The 25,253-nt window shown below is 39.0% G+C and overlaps 1 protein-coding gene across 2 annotated transcripts; it reads left to right on the forward strand.

Annotated features, from left to right (window-relative positions):
• The first annotated feature begins 885 nt into the window (after window positions 1-885).
• Window positions 886-24,447, forward strand: LOC106059141 (probable serine carboxypeptidase CPVL). Of its 2 annotated transcripts, XM_056004320.1 has the most exons (3): window positions 916-976; window positions 17,572-17,640; window positions 22,828-24,447. In XM_056004320.1, exon 3 carries the CDS (start codon window positions 22,830-22,832, stop codon window positions 24,180-24,182), a length of 1,353 nt encoding a protein of 450 aa, XP_055860295.1. In that variant the 5' UTR covers window positions 916-976; window positions 17,572-17,640; window positions 22,828-22,829; the 3' UTR covers window positions 24,183-24,447. The 2 variants fall into 2 exon arrangements, with proteins under 2 accessions (XP_055860297.1, XP_055860295.1); XM_056004322.1 differs by lacking the exon at window positions 17,572-17,640 and having other exon boundaries at window positions 886-976.
• The last annotated feature ends 806 nt before the right edge of the window (window positions 24,448-25,253 follow it).

Below are 25,253 nucleotides of genomic sequence, written 5' to 3' on the forward strand. Positions count from 1 at the left end.
TTTGTTCCTCAACAAAGTTCGCAGACGATGCGGCTCTCCTGACAGAAGAAGGGGTAAAAATGAGAAACTGGCGCCTAAATCAGTAAGCTTAGGTCGTTGGGGGGGGGGGGGAGATGGACTGGCTGTATTCTTAAAAGCTTTGTATCCAGATAAATGTTGCATTTTGGCTTTAACCAATTGTGTCAACCAGAGATAAATTTAGGTGCCTGTGAATCTAGCCGCTTGTATATTATACATGAAAAGAAAGAAAATGTTATTTTTTCAGTAGATGATAAGAGCAGTTAAATAGTTCATACTTTAAAGTACATAGGCTTTGTCTTTGACGATAAATTAAATTTCACATCAAACACAGAAAAAAGGGACTAGATTAATATTAAGGTTACTAAGGCTGGTTTGGGTGTCGTAATATCAAATGAGAAAAATTCCTGTTGTACTTTTCTAGAAATTAGTTATTATTTTTATTTTATTTTTTAGAGTAGGCATTTTTTTCTTGTATTATGTCTATGGAATAGTGCGCATCTTGCAATCGTCCTACGCCTTGACTTTAATACATGTCTCGAAAAGAGCGTGAGTCGGTAGGCTATGTTTTGAGAATCGAAATTGAAAATGTGATGTCGGTGTAGTGGAAAGGTTAACAGGTAACATAATCTCAGTTCAATTACTTCATTACCTAATAGAAAGTACATACAAAATCTTTTAAATCATTTTTAATGGAAATGTGTTCTGCGTTCCCAAGCTGTTGATTGGGGAATTTTTTGTTTTTGTTTTGAAATTGAACTATGGAGAAGAGTATAAAAGAGACCAGAAACGTGCTTAATAGATCCAAATCTTTCCTTATAAAAAGCCGTGCATTGTAAGATAAAGTAGTTAGAGAGCTAATCGTCCATTGGAAGATAAAGTAGTTAGAGAGTTAATCGTCCATTGTAAGATAAAGTAGTTAGAGAGCTAATCGTCCATTGGAAGAAACGTAGACTTTGTAAGTATTTCTTAGTTTGTTTGTTATATCGCGCAGTGAAGCCTGTACTGCTGCCCAGGGGCTCTCCTTCCTGGGGAAAAGGGGGGAGGGGCGTCCACAAACTAAAATAAAATGTGTAAATTTTAAATCAAGTATAATTATTTATCTAAAAAAAACTACTTTAAAAAAATTAAAAGATTTATTAACTAGGTTTATACAGCAGCTATGCCTTGTACGCCTATCCTATACTCATAAAACTATGAATTCCTGTTAGTCAAATTCAATCAATTATATTTTATTTTAAAAACGACTGTGACGATTTTCTTTAAAATTTCAAGGCGTAACAATGGGAAAAACAATCTTAGCTTTTTGTCCACGCAGGTAAAGCTCGGGGGTCGACATTTATACTAACTTAAATATGTTTAAGTTTTAAATCTTTTATAAACGAAATCTCTCCGAATGACGTCAAATGGAAAAATAAACGACAGCGTTGTCTTTCCGCCAACCTCACACCACTGGCGAATCCAGGGGGGGGGGGGCGGTAGGGGCGAATTTTAGTATAGAATTCACACAATTTGTATACGAATTTATTACTTATGTTAATAATATATACTAATTATTTATATTTCAATCAATTTTTAGATTATTTCGCCCCCCCCCCCCCACCTAGTATGTTGGCCGATTTGGTGGGGTCGGGAGGGGGCGATGGCATCAATTCCGCCCCCCCCCCCCATAAACTTTCGAGTTGGGGGTTTCGGTCCAATTTATTTGTAGAAATCACAGCTTGCTAACAGAATCAGTTATATATATATATATATATATATATATATATATATATATATATATATATATGGCTCCTTTTGTCTCGAAAGGCAATGGATGCGCCCAAGTGAGTCACTGGTTTTGGCTTAATCTTGAGACGGGGCAGAATCTGGTGTGGCTAATCAAGCCAATTCTAGAACGGCAGACTTTGCCACAATTCGTACATGTGTATGCCTCTGATTTAGGGCTAGCAGACAGGGCAGCTTTCTTTTTTTCCCTCTTGATTAAAGCCGCTTCAATTCTTTTGTTCTCAGCAAGGGTTGTCCCAGCACGCACAGTCTGTCTCCATGCACTCCGGTCTTATATATATATGATTAAAACTTGTTATTGATATTTCAACGGATCTTTATATTATGTCGTTCCTGTTGACCGATTTGGGGGGGGGGGGGGGGCGAATACCTCTACTGCCCTTCCCACCAAAAGCCTGTGAATGTGTGTGTGTTCGGGGGTGCGGTCCTACTTTTATGGAGAAATCATAGTTTGTGAACAAAATTAGTTGAATTAATAAGTAAATTTTATATATATTCTGGTATCTTGGCCGATTCGGTGGGGTAAGGGGGGGGGCAATTGCATGTACTGCCCTCCATGCTCTAGCCCTCTGAGTGGGGGGGCGGTCCTATTTCGATGGAGAAATCATAGTTTGTGAACAAAATTAGTTGAATATCTATATAATATAAACTATGTATTGATATGTGAAACCATTGTATATTATGTCGTACCACACTCTAATCTCAAATTGTATGATTAATAAATATAAAATAAAAAATGGTTGTACCAGGTGGGAGGGGCGATACATTCAATCGCTTTTCCCCTACCAGACTAACCAATACTTTTCTTTTTGTATAATAGTTAAGAAATTACAAAATAAAAAAATCTGTCACTAATATGATTTATATATGCTATAAATTAGATTCTTATATCGAGTCGCCCAACCCATATTCTACTTTAAAAATAAATTATTAAATAGAAAAAAATTACTTAAATATTTTAAATAAATTCTAATTATTCCATTATCCCTTGAAAATATAAAAGATATTCGTACTTAAGAAATTATTTTGGAAACTAGAACAAATAAAATAGAGCAGCGTGCGTGGGATTCCCATAAGTGCCTGCTCATTTCTAGCCTTGAATTTTCGCGGGTTGTTTGTAATATTTGTTTTGAGTCGAATACCCCGCCCTGTAAGTAGATCTATTTCAGGTAATTAAAAAGTCAATTTTAAAAACATTTTCACTAGGAGGGATGCGCTAGTTCCTCTCATGTGGAGGGGGGAGGGCACAACGCCCTGACAAAAAGGGGTGTCATAGAGTTCAGACTCCTTGCCAACTTGAGCGGAAACCTGTCACATCTTCAATTCTATCTCCAGGAAGAACTTTTGACAAGGCTTAATAATTATGTAGGCAACACAATTTCAGAAAAAAAAAAAAAAAAAAAAACATTTCAGTGAACTTTTAATACGTAACTTTGGATTCTATACACAGTGTTCAATTAATATAAATGATAAATAAAACCTAAAAATTTTGACTTACTTTTCTATTTTTATTACATTCTTTAAAAAAAACTCATCGCTCCTCGGGGCTCCAGTTTCTAAATGGGGCTCGAACGAAAATGTTATCTAGGGAGTCGCCACCCTGGAATATGAGAAACACTTCCTTACTATGTTTTATTTCAAGTCTTGTTTAAGTGGCTAATACTTTGGATTATTTACTTTGTATTAAACTCAATAAAAATATTCAGTGCTGAGTTGCTTCATTTGTTGGATAAATTTGTAGGCAACTCTTAATAGGTGTATGTCAGATGATTGTGGATGCAATGCACATCTCTACAAAATACAGTCGTGGTAATTATTATGAAAGTGTACGGAATGTTGAAAAGGTTCCACTGTCATTGGCTGTTTTATTTCGAGCTTTTTTTTTCGGATAATGCTTTAATTTATCATAACAGACAAGTTAACATATCCACGTCCAGACCATGTAACCATGTAGTTATGGAAATATTGTATATCGATCATGATCAAACACACCTCATTATAATATACCTGCCGCAGCTCATCAGTTATAATCGTCACAAATACAGGAACATTAGTGAATAGTCAGAATGAGATTAGATTTTAATGTTTTTCACAAAGAACCAAAATGTCACATTTCTGTAAAAAAAAAATTGTTCCTAGTTCATGTTTCCTAGTTGTACTTGAGGTATACAACAACGGGTCGAACATGAAAGGGAAATACGGAATGGTCTACAAAAGATGGATTTCAATCAAAGGGCACGTTTATGCATAGGGTTAGGGTTTACTGGGCGATAGGGTTAGGGTTTTGAAAAAAATCGCCCACCCACTCCAAAGTTCTGGATCCGCTAGCGCCTCACACGGTTTACTGCACAAGACTAAAACATTTCATTGTAACCCTGAGAGAGTTCCAATTAACAAATAAGCCTAGTGAAACATTTGCGCACCATCTAATAGCATTTGCAGCAATAGTGAAATCCACTTGCACGCCATAATTGAACTGTGTCCAATTTACAAAATATGCCTTCATGTAATTTGTAGCGTTACAAAACAACCTGACCTTGGCAAATTTCTTTTTCTTTTTAACACTAAATAGCAATGTGTTTTATATAGAAGAAGGAGAACTTGTAATGTTCTTATTTCTAAAACTGAACATACTGTTATGACTCTACATTGCACGTTGTCATTAGGTGTGAGACTGCGCACCATGAGACACAGGACAGAGACATGAAATAAGAGAAGAAGTCAAGATGGCCGATGATTAGAGATGAAAACGACGCTTGTGCTGTGATTCTAGATCTAGTTCCCTATTTAGTTATTAAACATTCTATTTTGTTATTTTATAATCCTTTCGTTGAGGTTATTTGGCTAAGTTATAGCAATTGGTGTCAGAAGTGGGATCCTCAACGAAAGGGGAGAGGATGGTCTAGATCTATGTATGGGACATCGAACGAGTCCATTTTCGGGTAAATCAACATAAGTTTTGTTTTTAGTTGATCAACGTTTTAATACTAGATGGCGTCTAAGAAAACACTTAGTCAACTGTCACTACAGGAACTTAGGCAGGAACTCAGAGGTAGAGAGCTGAAGGTGAGCGGCAACAAGGAGGCACTTATGGAGCGTCTTAGGCAAAGCATGATAGAGGAAGAACAGGACCCGGAGACCTATGAGTTTGAAATAGAACCGACTATGATGGAGCTTTGGAACATGATACAAGAACAAGGCAAAACAAATACTGACATAGGAAACTCAATGAAAGAAGACATGAAATCATTAAAGGATGAACTTAAAAAAGAAATGGGTAATGAACTGATCTCTATAAAATCATTTGTGACTGAGTTGAAGAAGGATATAGATGACTCCAAACAACAATTAAGAAATGATGTAACTGAGCTAAGGTCCCAAATGGTAGAGGATTTCAATTCTAAAATGCAACTACTACGTAGTGAAATGAAGGCGGAGCTGGAAAAGAAACAAGATGCTGGGGCCACTGTGAATGAAATGGCTGGGAAGACTAAACCGCCGGTGTTTGACGGTTCTGTTTCTTGGTCGGTGTACCGATTGCAGTTTGAAGCGGCGGCCAAAGTAAACAGATGGAATACAAAGGCAGAGAAAGCAACTGGTCTGGTGTTGGCACTCAGAGGCAAGGCAGCCGAATTGTTACAGACCATGAAGGACCAGACGGACTTCGATGCCATGGTCAAAACAATGGAACTGCGATACGGCGACGAACACTTACAGGAAGTGTTTAGAATACAATTGAAAAGTCGACAGCAGAAGTGTGGAGAGACACTACAGGAATTAGCGGCGGACATTGAGCGTCTTGCCCGTCTGGCTTATCCATTGGCAACACCAGAATTTGTGGATGTTATAGTTACAGATGCCTTCATAGATGGAGTGCGAGATGCGGAACTAAAGAAAGCCATCCGAATCAGTGGAAAACGGAAAGTAAGTGAAGCTCTTATCTATGCTCTGTCCTACGAGGCGGCCAGAGATTCAGCGAAGGCCACTTATTACAGCCGGACGATAGATGCTCGGGAGGAGGATCCTACACAGCTGGTACGAAGACTGGTTGGGGAGGCTATAGACGAAAGACGACCCCAGGAGGAGGATGTGGCACGGCTTGTCAGAAGGGTGGTGGAAGAGACTAGAGACGAACGGCGACCCTATATCAGACATAACAGAACACCCTTTCGCTGCTGGAATTGCAACAACCCTGGTCACATGCAAAGGGATTGCACCAGAGTGTTTCGGGGCCGTGAACGCCAAACACAAGGAAGGCAGAACGGCAACCGGGAAAACTAAAGTCTGCCGGTTTCAAGGAGCGGAGACAGGCAGCACGGTATACAGAGGCTCCAAAAATGGTTATTTCTGTCACAGTGTTGGGAAGAAATAGAAGTTTAAAGGTACAAGGAAAGATCGGCAGCGGGTGTCGTGCTTTTCTTTTGGATACTGGAGCATCTCGGTCGATAATTCGACCCGATTATATTGGAGATCAGGAATTGATACGAACGAACGGTTATACACTGAAAACAGCCAGCGGTAAACTAATACCAGTGTTAGGACAGGTTAGACTAAACTTCGAAATTCAAACCCAACCATTCAGTCATGATTTCCTGGTCGCTAATGTGACCGACGAGTGTATCCTTGGTTTGGATTTTATGCAAGCATTCGGGCTGTCTTTAAACATGGCAAATGGTACTATACAATATGCTAACATGGAGATTCCACTACTCGAGGAAGATACCGGAGAAGGTCTAGTGAGAAGAATTTTGTTAGTAGAAGATACGACCATACCAGCACAATCGGAATGTATAATTTGGGGAAAGATTGAAGGAAGTTGCGAAACTATCCGCACGAAACTCGTAGAAACAGCGAGAGGAATAGAGAATAGGCTGGCTGTAGGAAAGACGTTAGTGGTCAGTGTTGATGATAGAAAGGTCCCCGTGAGGGTCATGAATCTTTACTCGCAGGAAAGAAAGCTACGAGCGGGTAGTGTCATAGCGGACTGTTACTCCGTGGATCTGATCACACAATGTCTGGAGACAGAGGTATCGACAAACACGGCACCGAAGGAAAATTCACAGATACCCAAACTTCTTATCAAGACGAAAGAAAGTCTTTCGATGGAAGAATATAACAAGGCTGAGGAATTAATTTTGGAATTTATGGACATTATTCCCAATGACGAGAATGACTGCGGGATTACAAACCTTGTGCAGCACCGTATTGATACAGGAAATGCCAGACCCATTCGACAACCACCACGTCGTCTACCGCTGGCCAAACAGCAAGAAGCAATCGATATGCTGGAAAGTATGAAACAACAAGGGGTCATCGAGCCATCCAACAGCCCGTGGTGTTCACCAGTTGTGTTGGTTAAAAAGAAAGATGGGACTTTGCGGTTTTGTGTAGATTACCGGGCATTGAATAATGTCACTCAGAAAGACAGTTATCCTCTTCCCCGTATTGATGACACACTGGACACACTTGCCGGATCAAAAATCTTTTCGACTCTAGACCTCAAAAGCGGATATTGGCAGGTAGCGATGCACCCAAAGGATAAAGAAAAGACGGCCTTTTCAGCTGGAAGTGGCCTATGGCAATTTAAGGTGATGCCATTTGGCCTATGCAATGCACCAGCCACTTTTGAGAGATTGATGGAGCAAGTCTTGAGAGGTCTTAACTGGAATACTTGTCTGGTATATCTTGATGACATTATCGTACTTGGGAGTACATTTGATGAACATTTGAACAATTTGAGAGAAGTGTTTCAAAGGATTCGAAGTGCGGGCATGAAGATCAACCCCAAGAAGTGTGACCTATTCAAGAAGGAAGTGAAATATTTGGGCCATGTCGTATCAAGCGAAGGTATAAGCACGGATCCAGACAAAAGTGAAGCGATTAGGCAATGGCCTGTCCCTGAAAGTGTACAGGAACTGAAAAGTTTTCTGGGCCTTTGTACTTATTACCGACGCTTTGTTCCAGGCTTCTCTAGGATTGCAGGAGTTCTTCACCAACTGACAGAACAGAAAAAGCGGTTTACATGGTCAATAGAATGCCAGGAGGCGTTTGAAAAGTTAAAAGAGGCTCTCCTTTCGTCGCCGATGTTAGCATACCCACTGGCGGGTACACCATTCATTCTAGATACAGACGCAAGCGGTACGGGGATCGGTGCTGTGCTATCGCAGTGCATTGATGGAAACGAAAAGGTCGTAGCTTACTTTAGTAGAAGGTTGTCAAAGTCTGAAATGAATTATTGTGTTACGAGACGTGAATTGTTGGCTGTAGTTGATTCAATTAAACATTTTCATAAATATCTCTATGGACAAAGGTTTAAACTGAGAACTGACCACGCAGCCTTGAAATGGCTACTATCTTTCAAGAATCCAGAGGGACAGGTGGCGAGATGGGTTGAACGGTTGCAGAGTTATGAATTTGAGACTGAACACAGGAAGGGACTGATTCACCAGAATGCTGATGCATTGTCTCGAAGACCATGCAAAATGGAGTGCAGGTACTGCGTGAAGGCAGAAGAAAAAGAAATTGAGTGTTGTCGTCTAGGAGTAGATGTTACCGGATCCTGGTCAGATGAAAAAATTAGAGAGGACCAGTTGGAAGATAATGATCTGGCTCCCATTCTGCTATGGAAGGAGAATGGACAACGGCCCGAGTGGCAGCACATCTCTGAAAAAGGGGCTGCCACGAAAGCGTACTGGGCGCAATGGGACTCAATAACCATCATTAATGGTGTCCTAAGAAGGGTCTGGGAATCCGTTGACGGCACATCGAGGCGTTTTCAGCTTATATTACCAAAAAGCAGAGTGTCTGAGGTGCTGCAGGAAATTCACAATGGTACCAGTGGGTCTCATTTGGGTGTTAATAAGACCCTCGATAAGGTTCGCCGGAAATTCTACTGGTTCAGATACAGAGAGGATATAGAGGAATGGTGCCGGGGATGCAACGTCTGTACAGCCGCAAAGGGCCCTCCACGCAAAACAAGGGGACAAATGCAACAATACATGGTTGGAGTTCCGTTTGAAAGGATTGCAATTGATGTGGCAGGGCCATTTCCTGAAACTAGACGAGGAAATAAGTACATATTGGTAACTATTGATTACTTCACTAAATGGCCGGAGGCGTATGCAATACCGAACCAAGAAGCAACAACGGTAGCAGAAACGCTTGTTGAGAACTGGATCAGTCGATTTGGTGTCCCTATGGAGCTACACTCCGATCAAGGCAGGAACTTTGAATCTAGAGTATTTCAGGAAATGTGCCGGGTGCTGGGCATCAATAAAACTCGCACTACACCACTACACCCGCAGTCAGATGGAATGGTAGAGCGGTTCAATCGTACCTTAGAACAATACTTGTCGAAGGTCACCGATGATCGACAGGACAACTGGGATGCATACATTCCAGTGTTCCTGATGTCCTACAGGAGTTCCATCCATTGCTCTACTACATATACCCCTGCAAAGATGTTGTTCGGCCGGGAACTTCGTTTACCAAGTGATCTGCTATTTGGACTTCCGAGAGACACACCAGTCCTTGCTACTGAGTATGTCAACGATCTTAGACGGCGTCTGGAGGAAACCCATGCTCTGGCTCGTGGGACAATGAAGAATAACTGCGATCTAATGAAGACTAGATACGATAGACGTGCAAATACCTCGGGGTTTCAGGAAAACGATCTGGTATGGCTATATAACCCCCAGAGAAGAAAAGGTAGATCCCCAAAACTCCAAAGAGACTGGGAAGGTCCCTTTCGTGTCGTTAAAAGGATCAACGATGTGGTCTACCGAATTCAGAAGACTCCACGGTCTAGCTTCAAGGTTGTTCACGTGGATCGGCTTCATCGTTATCATGGCGGGGCAAACTTTGTTCGAGACGAACAGTTTTAAGGAGGGGGCAGTGTTATGACTCTACATTGCACGTTGTCATTAGGTGTGAGACTGCGCACCATGAGACACAGGACAGAGACATGAAATAAGAGAAGAAGTCAAGATGGCCGATGATTAGAGATGAAAACGACGCTTGTGCTGTGATTCTAGATCTAGTTCCCTATTTAGTTATTAAACATTCTATTTTGTTATTTTATAATCCTTTCGTTGAGGTTATTTGGCTAAGTTATAGCAATTGGTGTCAGAAGTGGGATCCTCAACGAAAGGGGAGAGGATGGTCTAGATCTATGTATGGGACATCGAACGAGTCCATTTTCGGGTAAATCAACATAAGTTTTGTTTTTAGTTGATCAACGTTTTAATACTAGATGGCGTCTAAGAAAACACTTAGTCAACTGTCACTACAGGAACTTAGGCAGGAACTCAGAGGTAGAGAGCTGAAGGTGAGCGGCAACAAGGAGGCACTTATGGAGCGTCTTAGGCAAAGCATGATAGAGGAAGAACAGGACCCGGAGACCTATGAGTTTGAAATAGAACCGACTATGATGGAGCTTTGGAACATGATACAAGAACAAGGCAAAACAAATACTGACATAGGAAACTCAATGAAAGAAGACATGAAATCATTAAAGGATGAACTTAAAAAAGAAATGGGTAATGAACTGATCTCTATAAAATCATTTGTGACTGAGTTGAAGAAGGATATAGATGACTCCAAACAACAATTAAGAAATGATGTAACTGAGCTAAGGTCCCAAATGGTAGAGGATTTCAATTCTAAAATGCAACTACTACGTAGTGAAATGAAGGCGGAGCTGGAAAAGAAACAAGATGCTGGGGCCACTGTGAATGAAATGGCTGGGAAGACTAAACCGCCGGTGTTTGACGGTTCTGTTTCTTGGTCGGTGTACCGATTGCAGTTTGAAGCGGCGGCCAAAGTAAACAGATGGAATACAAAGGCAGAGAAAGCAACTGGTCTGGTGTTGGCACTCAGAGGCAAGGCAGCCGAATTGTTACAGACCATGAAGGACCAGACGGACTTCGATGCCATGGTCAAAACAATGGAACTGCGATACGGCGACGAACACTTACAGGAAGTGTTTAGAATACAATTGAAAAGTCGACAGCAGAAGTGTGGAGAGACACTACAGGAATTAGCGGCGGACATTGAGCGTCTTGCCCGTCTGGCTTATCCATTGGCAACACCAGAATTTGTGGATGTTATAGTTACAGATGCCTTCATAGATGGAGTGCGAGATGCGGAACTAAAGAAAGCCATCCGAATCAGTGGAAAACGGAAAGTAAGTGAAGCTCTTATCTATGCTCTGTCCTACGAGGCGGCCAGAGATTCAGCGAAGGCCACTTATTACAGCCGGACGATAGATGCTCGGGAGGAGGATCCTACACAGCTGGTACGAAGACTGGTTGGGGAGGCTATAGACGAAAGACGACCCCAGGAGGAGGATGTGGCACGGCTTGTCAGAAGGGTGGTGGAAGAGACTAGAGACGAACGGCGACCCTATATCAGACATAACAGAACACCCTTTCGCTGCTGGAATTGCAACAACCCTGGTCACATGCAAAGGGATTGCACCAGAGTGTTTCGGGGCCGTGAACGCCAAACACAAGGAAGGCAGAACGGCAACCGGGAAAACTAAAGTCTGCCGGTTTCAAGGAGCGGAGACAGGCAGCACGGTATACAGAGGCTCCAAAAATGGTTATTTCTGTCACAGTGTTGGGAAGAAATAGAAGTTTAAAGGTACAAGGAAAGATCGGCAGCGGGTGTCGTGCTTTTCTTTTGGATACTGGAGCATCTCGGTCGATAATTCGACCCGATTATATTGGAGATCAGGAATTGATACGAACGAACGGTTATACACTGAAAACAGCCAGCGGTAAACTAATACCAGTGTTAGGACAGGTTAGACTAAACTTCGAAATTCAAACCCAACCATTCAGTCATGATTTCCTGGTCGCTAATGTGACCGACGAGTGTATCCTTGGTTTGGATTTTATGCAAGCATTCGGGCTGTCTTTAAACATGGCAAATGGTACTATACAATATGCTAACATGGAGATTCCACTACTCGAGGAAGATACCGGAGAAGGTCTAGTGAGAAGAATTTTGTTAGTAGAAGATACGACCATACCAGCACAATCGGAATGTATAATTTGGGGAAAGATTGAAGGAAGTTGCGAAACTATCCGCACGAAACTCGTAGAAACAGCGAGAGGAATAGAGAATAGGCTGGCTGTAGGAAAGACGTTAGTGGTCAGTGTTGATGATAGAAAGGTCCCCGTGAGGGTCATGAATCTTTACTCGCAGGAAAGAAAGCTACGAGCGGGTAGTGTCATAGCGGACTGTTACTCCGTGGATCTGATCACACAATGTCTGGAGACAGAGGTATCGACAAACACGGCACCGAAGGAAAATTCACAGATACCCAAACTTCTTATCAAGACGAAAGAAAGTCTTTCGATGGAAGAATATAACAAGGCTGAGGAATTAATTTTGGAATTTATGGACATTATTCCCAATGACGAGAATGACTGCGGGATTACAAACCTTGTGCAGCACCGTATTGATACAGGAAATGCCAGACCCATTCGACAACCACCACGTCGTCTACCGCTGGCCAAACAGCAAGAAGCAATCGATATGCTGGAAAGTATGAAACAACAAGGGGTCATCGAGCCATCCAACAGCCCGTGGTGTTCACCAGTTGTGTTGGTTAAAAAGAAAGATGGGACTTTGCGGTTTTGTGTAGATTACCGGGCATTGAATAATGTCACTCAGAAAGACAGTTATCCTCTTCCCCGTATTGATGACACACTGGACACACTTGCCGGATCAAAAATCTTTTCGACTCTAGACCTCAAAAGCGGATATTGGCAGGTAGCGATGCACCCAAAGGATAAAGAAAAGACGGCCTTTTCAGCTGGAAGTGGCCTATGGCAATTTAAGGTGATGCCATTTGGCCTATGCAATGCACCAGCCACTTTTGAGAGATTGATGGAGCAAGTCTTGAGAGGTCTTAACTGGAATACTTGTCTGGTATATCTTGATGACATTATCGTACTTGGGAGTACATTTGATGAACATTTGAACAATTTGAGAGAAGTGTTTCAAAGGATTCGAAGTGCGGGCATGAAGATCAACCCCAAGAAGTGTGACCTATTCAAGAAGGAAGTGAAATATTTGGGCCATGTCGTATCAAGCGAAGGTATAAGCACGGATCCAGACAAAAGTGAAGCGATTAGGCAATGGCCTGTCCCTGAAAGTGTACAGGAACTGAAAAGTTTTCTGGGCCTTTGTACTTATTACCGACGCTTTGTTCCAGGCTTCTCTAGGATTGCAGGAGTTCTTCACCAACTGACAGAACAGAAAAAGCGGTTTACATGGTCAATAGAATGCCAGGAGGCGTTTGAAAAGTTAAAAGAGGCTCTCCTTTCGTCGCCGATGTTAGCATACCCACTGGCGGGTACACCATTCATTCTAGATACAGACGCAAGCGGTACGGGGATCGGTGCTGTGCTATCGCAGTGCATTGATGGAAACGAAAAGGTCGTAGCTTACTTTAGTAGAAGGTTGTCAAAGTCTGAAATGAATTATTGTGTTACGAGACGTGAATTGTTGGCTGTAGTTGATTCAATTAAACATTTTCATAAATATCTCTATGGACAAAGGTTTAAACTGAGAACTGACCACGCAGCCTTGAAATGGCTACTATCTTTCAAGAATCCAGAGGGACAGGTGGCGAGATGGGTTGAACGGTTGCAGAGTTATGAATTTGAGACTGAACACAGGAAGGGACTGATTCACCAGAATGCTGATGCATTGTCTCGAAGACCATGCAAAATGGAGTGCAGGTACTGCGTGAAGGCAGAAGAAAAAGAAATTGAGTGTTGTCGTCTAGGAGTAGATGTTACCGGATCCTGGTCAGATGAAAAAATTAGAGAGGACCAGTTGGAAGATAATGATCTGGCTCCCATTCTGCTATGGAAGGAGAATGGACAACGGCCCGAGTGGCAGCACATCTCTGAAAAAGGGGCTGCCACGAAAGCGTACTGGGCGCAATGGGACTCAATAACCATCATTAATGGTGTCCTAAGAAGGGTCTGGGAATCCGTTGACGGCACATCGAGGCGTTTTCAGCTTATATTACCAAAAAGCAGAGTGTCTGAGGTGCTGCAGGAAATTCACAATGGTACCAGTGGGTCTCATTTGGGTGTTAATAAGACCCTCGATAAGGTTCGCCGGAAATTCTACTGGTTCAGATACAGAGAGGATATAGAGGAATGGTGCCGGGGATGCAACGTCTGTACAGCCGCAAAGGGCCCTCCACGCAAAACAAGGGGACAAATGCAACAATACATGGTTGGAGTTCCGTTTGAAAGGATTGCAATTGATGTGGCAGGGCCATTTCCTGAAACTAGACGAGGAAATAAGTACATATTGGTAACTATTGATTACTTCACTAAATGGCCGGAGGCGTATGCAATACCGAACCAAGAAGCAACAACGGTAGCAGAAACGCTTGTTGAGAACTGGATCAGTCGATTTGGTGTCCCTATGGAGCTACACTCCGATCAAGGCAGGAACTTTGAATCTAGAGTATTTCAGGAAATGTGCCGGGTGCTGGGCATCAATAAAACTCGCACTACACCACTACACCCGCAGTCAGATGGAATGGTAGAGCGGTTCAATCGTACCTTAGAACAATACTTGTCGAAGGTCACCGATGATCGACAGGACAACTGGGATGCATACATTCCAGTGTTCCTGATGTCCTACAGGAGTTCCATCCATTGCTCTACTACATATACCCCTGCAAAGATGTTGTTCGGCCGGGAACTTCGTTTACCAAGTGATCTGCTATTTGGACTTCCGAGAGACACACCAGTCCTTGCTACTGAGTATGTCAACGATCTTAGACGGCGTCTGGAGGAAACCCATGCTCTGGCTCGTGGGACAATGAAGAATAACTGCGATCTAATGAAGACTAGATACGATAGACGTGCAAATACCTCGGGGTTTCAGGAAAACGATCTGGTATGGCTATATAACCCCCAGAGAAGAAAAGGTAGATCCCCAAAACTCCAAAGAGACTGGGAAGGTCCCTTTCGTGTCGTTAAAAGGATCAACGATGTGGTCTACCGAATTCAGAAGACTCCACGGTCTAGCTTCAAGGTTGTTCACGTGGATCGGCTTCATCGTTATCATGGCGGGGCAAACTTTGTTCGAGACGAACAGTTTTAAGGAGGGGGCAGTGTTATGACTCTACATTGCACGTTGTCATTAGGTGTGAGACTGCGCACCATGAGACACAGGACAGAGACATGAAATAAGAGAAGAAGTCAAGATGGCCGATGATTAGAGATGAAAACGACGCTTGTGCTGTGATTCTAGATCTAGTTCCCTATTTAGTTATTAAACATTCTATTTTGTTATTTTATAATCCTTTCGTTGAGGTTATTTGGCTAAGTTATAGCAATACAAAAGTGGTAGAAAAATGTGTTTTGTTGCAGTTTGAAAAACACATTCAAATATTTTTCTTTAGACGTTGGCCTACAGTACACATTAAAAACGACGACTTTGAGATTGAATTCCTGAGTGCGAGACTTTATTATGGATAGCGATGGAAACTCAACTTTTTTTCTAAAGCTAAAGTACAGCTAGGTATGCATTAAAAGTAGCCTAATTAAAAGTTATATGCTAATCTGAAAAATATGTTTCAACTAAACTATAAACTCTAAAATGTCTATTAAACTGATCTGGCATATTAATGTGGATAGTGAACTGTGAGAAGTTGATTTTGTATTTAATAATAATTCCATCTCAGAAGAACACTACATTGCAATGGAAAGTGCATGGGCGTAGCCAGAGAGGGTTCTTGGGGTTCAACCTCCCCCCACACAAGAAATGAAATACCCCCCCCCCCCTTCCCGGCAGGGAAGGGTAGAATTTTATGACTGATTTTTTACTTTGATTTTGTTTATTTTAAGTGAGATTTTAATATTAAATAATTTGAGTTTAAAATCCCTTTCCAGTGTATTTTATGATAAAAAAAACCCTCTTATGTAAAACAAAAATGCAAACGAAAATCCTTAAATTCCAAGAGCATAGCCAAGAAGGATTTTGATTTTAAAACCTCCTTCAAAATGTTTTGTACGATAAAATCCTCTCTTTAGTATAAGACTAAAGCATTTATCCGTGACCAGATTTTATGAGTGTAGCGAAGAGGGGTTTTGTGTTTAAAACCCCTCTCCGGAGAACTGTAAGTTAAAACCCTGTCCAGAGGGTTTTGAGTTTAAACCCTTCTCCAGGTGGGTTTGGAGCTATAAACCATCTCTTTAATAAAAAAGCAAATTATTCACTCCAAATTCTATGAGCATAGCTAAAAGGAGGGGTGAGTTTAAACCCCCCTTCTCCAGAGTGCTTTAAGTTTAAAACCTCTCCAGATGGTTTTGAGTTTAAAATTCCCCTATTTGAGATTGAAAAACTCCTCTTTAATATTATTCTAAAGCAAACTTTAATTGCCAAATTCTAAGAGCGTAGCTAAAGGTATTTTGAGTTTGTTATAAAAAACTCCAAAGATTTTTTGATTAAAACCCCCCAACAGATGGTTTTGACGATGAAGCTTCCCTTTTCGATATAAAATCTATAACAAACTACAGTCACCAAATTCATTGAGCGTAGCCAAGAGAGGTTACATATTTCTACCAGTCGATGGGCTACACTAATAAATTGCAGTGATTAGCATGGAAGTCATCTGCTGAAATTGAAAAAAAAAACAACAACTAAATGTGGTTCAAGAAAGATAGATAAGACGGATTTCAGGAGTCAGTTATAGAGATCGGGTCTCAATCATGGATATACTATGCCAAACTTAGTGAGTTTGTGAAAATGCTATTTTAACTTGGCGCCACACTTTCATGGAGGACCTCAGAGCAGTGGATACCAGGTGAGAAGAGGCATCAGATATAGCCAGTAACAGATTTTGTGGAGACAGTTTGCTGTCCAATGCGCCGAAGTAAGTAAGTAAGTAAGAATACTTTTCTAAGTAAGTCAATAAGTAACAAAAGTAGACTAGGTTTTGAACTAAAATTTTTTAAATAGCAGGACAATGCACTGTAGATACCTAAGAAAATGTATTTTTTTTTGTGTTAAATACGGAAATAGGGCCATATTTAACTATTGTGTTTTAAAACGTCAATTTTTAGTCGTGGCCAGTAGAGTGGAAACGATTATCATGTAAGATACAATAAGATTAAGCATTAAAGACTCTACATAAGAATGTAATTTATAGCATATATAATTTATATTAGTGACAGATTTTTTTAGACAAAAATTTTGTAATTTCTTAAATATAATACAAAAGAAAAAGTATTGGTCTGCCCAGTGGAAAGGGGTGATTACATCTATCGCCCCTACCGCCTGGTATAAACCTCTTTTATTTTATATTTAATAATAGTTTAATATTTAAGATTAGAGTCTGATGTGACCCATGGGCTTAGCCGGGGAATGTAAACCCCCCAACCCCAATAAAATCTCCACCCCCCCCCCCGCTAGGGGGGGGGGTGGGATTGAAGTTTAGTGACTGATTTTTGGCTTTGATTTTGTTTATTTTAGGTAAGATTTTAATACTAAACCATGACTTGTCCCAGGGAAGCCAAGGGGGTTTCAAGTTTAAAACCCCCTTCCAGGGAGTTTCGCAGTTAAATCTCCCTCTCCTATAAAACAAAAAAGAACAAAAAAAAACAACAATGCAAACGACAATCCCCATATTTAAAGAGTATAGCTAAGGTAGATTTTGATTTTAAAACCCCCTCCAAACTTAACGATAAACCCCCTCTTAAATATATGACTATCCATTTTCAGTCACCAGATTCTATGAGCGTTACCAAGAGGGGTTTTGTGTTTAAACTCCCCCTCCAGCGGACTTTGCAGGTAAAAACCAACTCTTCCATATAAAAAAGCAAATAACACACTCAAATATCTATGAGGGTAGTTATAGAAATCAGGTCTCAATCAAAAATTCATATGCCGAACTGGGAGTCGACACCTTAGTAAGGTTGTGACAGAGCGTCGCAAGAGGTTTTCGGGACATGTCTCTGGCAAAATGAATTACGAATAGTTAGAGTTACGATGACGCTGAGGCCATGACGAGGAAATTACAAACAGGGACATCCTAGTAAAACTTGGCGCAACACTTTCATGGAAGTCCTCAGAGCAGGTGGGAAAAGGCTTCAGACATTGCCAGTGACAGATTTTTGTGTAAGAAGCTTGCCGTCCAATGCGCCGAACGGGTCTGAATAATATAAGTCAGTAAGAAAAGCACATTAGGTTTTGGAAATAAAACTTTTTATAGCAGGATAATGTACTGTAGATACCTCAGAATTTGTATTTTGTTAGCTTTTACTACCGGAAATAGTGCTTGGCGGATGGGCTCCGCCCAAACCCCGCTGGGAGAGCTCAAAGCGCTCCCCCAGATCCCTTTGCAGGCTGGGGCGTCTACAATACACGCCTTAATCTACACTAGAACTAGAAGGACATATAAGTCAATAAATCTCTACAAGTTTTTATAGCGGCATAAATTTCTCAATGTTTTGTTGATTTTAGGACTCGAGGACTATGCAGCCACGATATTATTATTATAAATGTTAAAATTAAAAATTTCCAACAAACGTGAAACAAATAATTTGTCTTCATTTATTTTCTGTGTTTTTTAATGTGTCTATGATGTTTGGTGGCTTTCTTCTAAGGTTAGCTAATAATTGTCAATTGTAGACTAGTCATATTAATGGTTTGATAGATACATTCGAATTGTGTGAGGGAATGTTCTGGTGTGTCATCCTTTGGGTTAAAGTTTCTAAATTTTCTTGGATATTGGTTACTAGATGATGAAGCTTCACTTTTAATTTCTGTTTTTTTCTCTATTCTCGTTTGCCAATTTAGTTAATTTAATTTCCCTTCTTAATCTTTCAGTGTGATCTAATGCTGATGTTCTTTCTCTCTTTCTCTAAATTTTCTCGTTCTTTCTTTGACTTCTTTTATGCAACCAATCCTGACATTATTTGTCTTTCTGTACTCTAATTTTTTCTATTGCAATTTTTTTACTATAAATTATTCTCTAATTCTTCCTTCAATTTTGATGATCATCAATTATAGTTACAGTTAGAGTTATTTATACAATAAAAACATCTCAGATTGAGTAGACGACTAGAAAAAAATATTGAATTTCAGAACGCATCTCAATTTATTACTCTTCTACCGAAAAATTTCTTATGAATTCTAAATTTACTAACGCATATTGTTTTAATAATTATTTGATGTTCACGTGCAATTACATAGACTTTGTCGCCATATTAAACCATTCTGTTTTAAAACGTCAAGTTTTCATCCTGGCTGGTAGAGGGGAAACTATTTTCATGCAAGAGACAATAAGAGTCATCTCTCAAATTTTTTATTATTGCTAATGATTGCCTTTTAGCATTAAAAAATATGGATTAATGCGACTCGATATAAGAATGTAATTTATAGCATATAATTTATATTACTGACACATTTTTATTGTTCAATTTTTTTTAATTTCTTAAATATAATACAAAAGAAAAAGTATTGGTCTGCACAGTGAAGAGGGGTGATTAAATATATCGCCCCTACCACCTGATATTAACCTCTTTCATTTTATATTTACTAATAATTTAGTTTGAGATTAGAGAGTGGTGCGACTTAATATACAAATGGACTCAAATATAAAAAAAGTAGCTTATATTATAAAGATTCTCCACTAATTTTGTTCACACACTATTTTTCTGATTAATAATTAGATCCCTCTTCCACTCAACACTAGCGGGGAGGGCAATAGATGCAATCCCCTTCTCTCCCCACCAACACAGAAGCAGCCAAGATATCAGAAGGGGGGACGACATAATATAAAGATACGATATATATATATATCAATAAGTAGCTTTTATCATATAGATGTGTAACTAATTATGTTAACATCCTGTGATATCTGCATAAGAATGGGACCGCCCCCCCACACTCAAAAAATAAAGGGTCGTCGGGGTGGGGGCGGACTTATGCCAAAAAGGCCAACGTACCAGAAGGAGAACGACATAATATAAGTTTAAATATATATCAATAAGTAGATTTTTTATATAAATATGTAAATAAGTATGTTAACAAACTTTTATTTCTGCAAATAATTCCGCCACCCACTCGAAAGTTAAGGGGGGGGGGGGCAAAATTGATGCAATAGTCCCACCCCAACCCAACAAATTATCCAACAAAATAGATGGAGGGGCGATGTTAACCAAAAAAATTGTTAAAATATAAATTATTTGTAAACATTATTAGCATATGTATAGAATTCGGATATAAATAGTGTGATTTCTCGACTAAAATTCGTCTGCACTCCCCTCTTTCGGACGAGGAGGGTCGGCTGAGTGGGGGAGAGGCTCGCCCCTATCGGCCCCTGTTTCGTGTATATATATATATATAATATATATATATATATATATATATATATATATATATATATATATATATATATATATATATATATATATATATATATATATATATATATATATATACATTGAGAGAGAGAGAGAGAGAGAGAGAGAGGAAAGTAGAGAGATGGAAGTAAAGAGAAAGAGAGTGCGCCGTGTCCTATCATTATAAAAAGATACAATATGTCATGGGCTTCAAAGTATGTCAAGGGGTAGAGCTGCAGTAGAGGCCCGTTTATTGGACGGACAAAAAAAACAGAGGGGGATATTTCGGCCATAAAAATAATTAAAACAAATGAACGGGCGTTGTCGGTGTGTAATGGTTGTAGTGGAGGCCAATAGCACTACGCCATAGGTCAGTAAGGCTAACCTTTGATGTGGCAAACTGTGGTCAGTGGAGACCAATAACACCATTGGTCTCGATTGGACGGTTATAGACTAAAAAGTAAAAAAGTAAAGTTTCCCTTTAAGACCTTGTGGTCTATAGAGCAGAAGATGGTCATTTATTTCATTGGCCTACGGATTACGAGGGTGTTGTGTGGCCAGCACAGACAACACAAATTTTCCCCAACTTAAGTCAGATACCCATTAACGCTGGGAGGACTCAGAGACGCAAAAAGATCTCGCCAAAACCCCTGTCTTCAACAGGATTTAAACCCAAAACCCACGGTTTAGAAGGAATCGCGCCTCCCACTGCTAGATATTTTAAGTCAGCAGAGCATAATAATGAATTCCAGCTTGGGAAGATCAATGTGTTATTATGTGTCTTTACATTGTACTATTTTGTGTTTTTACATTGTACTATTTTGTGTTTTTACATTGTGTTATTGTGTGTCTTTACATTGTGTTATTGTGTGTCTTTACATTGTCTTATTGTGTGTCTTTACATTATACTATTGTGTGTCTTTACATTGTCTTATTGTGTGTCTTTACATTATGTTATTGTGTGTCTTTACATTATGTTATTGTGTGTCTTTACATTGTGTTATTGTGTGTCTTTACATTGTCTTATTGTGTGTCTTTACATTGTCTTATTGTGTGTCTTTACATTGTGTTATTGTGTGTCTTTACATTGTCTTATTGTGTGTCTTTACATTATGTTATTGTGTGTCTTTACATTGTGTTATTGTGTGTCTTTACATTGTACTATTGTGTGTCTTTACGTTGTCTTATTGTGTATCTTTACATTGTACTATTGTGTTTCTTAACAGAGTGCTATTGTGTATATTTACATTGTGCTATTGTGTGTATTTACATTGTGTTATTGTGTATCTTAACAGAGTGATATTGTGTGTCTTTATCTTATCTTATCTTATCTTATCTTATATAATACAGACGTTACTTCAAAAAAGAAGATGATTACGTCCTACGCGTCATGCATTTAGTTATGCATATTAACCAATGACTTAAATTCAGCCAAGCCACTGGTTTTCCTGGCTAGCTCAGGCAACCCATTCCATGCTCTAATAGCACTAGGGAAGAAGGAGTATTTGTACAAATTTGTCCTAGCATATGGGACGAGGAATGTGCCTTTATCTTTGTGTCTTTCAGAGAATTTTTTTAAATTTTGTTTTTGTATTTGAAGATTATGGTTCAGTGTTTTATGTATGATTGCTACTTTACTTTTGAGCCTTCTGTCCTGAAGGCTTTGTAAATTTAGTGATTTTACTAAAGGTGTTACTTTAGTCACATGTGAATATTCGTTTGTTATGAATCTCACTGCTCTATTTTGTGTCTGTTCTAGTTTCTTAATGTTTTCTTGAATTGAGGGGTCTCAAACAGAGGATGCATATTCTATTATTAGCCCAACCAAGGTTAAATAACATTTTAGTTTTATGTTCTTATTTGATTTATAGAAATTTCTTTTAATAAATCCTAATGCTTTGTTTGATTTTTTTGTAGTTTCATTAATATAATAATAATAATAATAATCTTTATTATCCGTAAGGAAATTTGTGGATTCCATGACAGTTTTTCATTTATTTTAACACCTAGGTATTTTGCGTTTTTAGTCTGTGTTACTGGTTTGCCATGAATAAGATAAGTGGAATTAATTTGTTTTAGTTTTTTTGTTACTCTTAACAACTGACATTTTTCTGGGTGGAAAGACATGCTCCAATTTGATTCCCATTTCTGTAATTCATCTAATTCTCTTTGTAAAATATCTGTGTCTTGTGTTGTTTTTATTGTTCTATATATTATGCAACCGTCTGCAAATAATCTGACTTTTGTTCCTCAAGTAATGCAATTTGGTAAATCACTGATGTAAATTAAAAATAGTAGTGGACCCAAGACTGTTCCTTGAGGTACACCTGAGTTTACTGTTATCGGTGTTGATTTAGAGCCATTTTTTATTACAGTTTGTTCTCTCCCTATCAGAAAATCTTTAATCCACTGATGCAGTGGACCATTAATGCCGAAATATTTTAATTTTTTAAGCAAACTATGGTGGTGGACTTTGTCTAAAGCCTTAGAAAAATCTAGTGTTATTGTGTATTTTTATATTATGCTATTCTGTGTCTTTAAATAGTGTTATTGTGTGTCTTTACATTGTGTTATATTTTTTTCCTTTCATTGCCTATTTATTATTTTTTATTCTTTTTTTTTGTCCTTTCAGGAATGAAAATGTTGGTTTTGCAAAACATTTGTCTCATGTTCAACATTTGTCAAGCACTGACTTGCGCCAATATCGGGCATCTACTTTTAACGCCTTACTTAAAAGAAGGGGAAATAACTACAGCTAAAGAGCTCAGTATAGTTCATGACAAAGATGGCGTCATACCAACAAGTTATTCAGGATTTATTACAGTTGATGAACTTATTGGAAATCATTTATTTTTCTGGTTCTTCCCAGCCATGAACTCTGACCCCAAAGCTCCACTGGTCATCTGGCTAAATGGTGGACCTGGCGTGTCATCCGAATTGGGTTTATTTCATGAGAACGGACCTTTAAAATTTAGAGAAACAGATAATGGAGAAGTTGGATATGAAAGAAGAAACAGTTCTTGGGCCGAGACATTTTCAATGTTATATATTGACAATCCCGTTGGAGTTGGTTATAGTTATAGCGACAGCGGAGAGGAAGGTTATAGAACAACACAAGAAGAGTACACTATAGATCTCTATGAGTTCATTCAACAATTTTATGTCATGTTCCCAGAATACTTGCAAAGAGAACTTTACATTGGCGGCCAATCATACGCCGGGAAATATGTTCCGGCCTTCGCTTACAGAATACACGAAGAAATTCAAGTTAACAGAACCAGAATTCCATTAACAGGAATTTATCTTGGAGGACCTTTAATTGACTTTGAAGTACAAGGTCCTAGACTCGCAGACTTATTCTATTCTTTAGGCTTTATTTCTGCTAAACAAAGACAGGACTTTAAGATTAGTTCTAAAAAGTTCATTCATAAACTTGTTTTTGGACAAAAAAAGTTTGTACCTGATAAGGATTTTGAAAAGGTTTCAATGAACAGGGTTTGTAATGGGTGTTGGGATAATTTACATAACTTAGAGAAACCTCCGTATGAAGCAGTTGGAAAAGTCATGAGATCGTTGCGCTTGAAAGTACATGCTGGAAGTGTACCATTTGAAGAAGCTAGTTATTCGGTGCATCTGAAGTTAAGTTCCGATTACTTTGTCTCGACCACTGCTAAATTTACAAAGCTGATGGACAATTACAAAGTTCTTGTGTTTGTTGGAAGCGATGATGGTGTAATCAGCTCTCCCTCGGTGGAAGCTCTTTTGACCTCTATCCCATGGTCATTGCAGCCTGAGTATAAAGATGCTAAAAAGTTGGTATGGGTTGACCAGGAGAAGAATAAGGTCAAAGGCTTCTACACTCGTGTTGGTCAGTTCTGTAGAGTTACCGTCTTAGGGGCCGGACATCAAGTGCCCCATGACCAACCAGAAAGCACTTTGTTAATGATGACCGAGTTCATAAAGAATGGTTGTATTAGTGGAAATTAAGTCAAATTAGTAAATCTTGCATTTGAAATAACTGTTTATATTTGGCTTGTACTTAATGTCATAGGTATCCACTGTTTACGAAATAAAAAAAAAGGTTCTAACCCCGCATTAATCTACACCAGAACTAGTAGCTCACCAATTTTTATAGCGGCATAAATCTCTTAATGTTTTGCTGACTTTAGGACTATGTAGATACGATATTATTACTATTAATGTTAAAATTAGAATTAAAATTAAAAATTTCCTACGAAAGTGAAACAAATAATTTGTCTTCATTTATTTTCAGTTTTTTTTTTAACGTGTCTTAGAATTTTACTGGTTCGCCTCTAAGTTTAGCTAATAATTGTGAAGTCAATTGTAGACTAGTCATATTCAAGGTTTGATAGATACATTCGAATTGTGTGAGGAAATGTTCTGGTGTGTCATCTTTTGGGTTAAAGTTCCTAAATTAACTTGGATATTGGTTACTAGATGATGAAGCTTCAATTATAATTTTTGTTTTTTTTTAGCCTCCCCCGTAAGGGGAAAAGACGCTATTAGGTTTGTGCAAAATGTCCGTCTGTCACACTCTGATCTCGAAAACTAGAAGAGATATGAAAAATATTATTTTATGATTAAATGCGGCTTGAAAGGTTTAGGTGCAACGGCTACTTTTGGTTTTCTAAAAGCAAACCGTTTTATTTATAAAATTAATTATGCAAGAGATTTTTTTCATAAAAATACACCCATTCTAAAACAATTACGTAAATGTAAGGGAGGCAATATTCTAGTATGTTAAGAAAGAACGAATCTATGTATGTGTATTTAAATATCACGAAGTCGAATATATTTATAAAATGTACAAGAAATGTTCACAACAAATATAAATATTAGTAAAAGTTTTTTTTCTGGTCAACTAGCTGCTAAAATTAAAAGAAAACATTAATCTTTGTTTATAAAGGCTAAGAATGCGCTTTGTATGTAAATATCATGCACACTTTTTAAAATGGACATTATATGCAGCGACTTTCGTGCAGTAGCATAACGCCGCGGCATGGTATGGTGCTAAACTAATTCCTTAAAAAATTGGAA

The sequence above is a fragment of the Biomphalaria glabrata genome, chromosome 11 (assembly GCF_947242115.1).
Source record: "Biomphalaria glabrata chromosome 11, xgBioGlab47.1, whole genome shotgun sequence".
Taxonomy (NCBI): domain Eukaryota; kingdom Metazoa; phylum Mollusca; class Gastropoda; family Planorbidae; genus Biomphalaria; species Biomphalaria glabrata.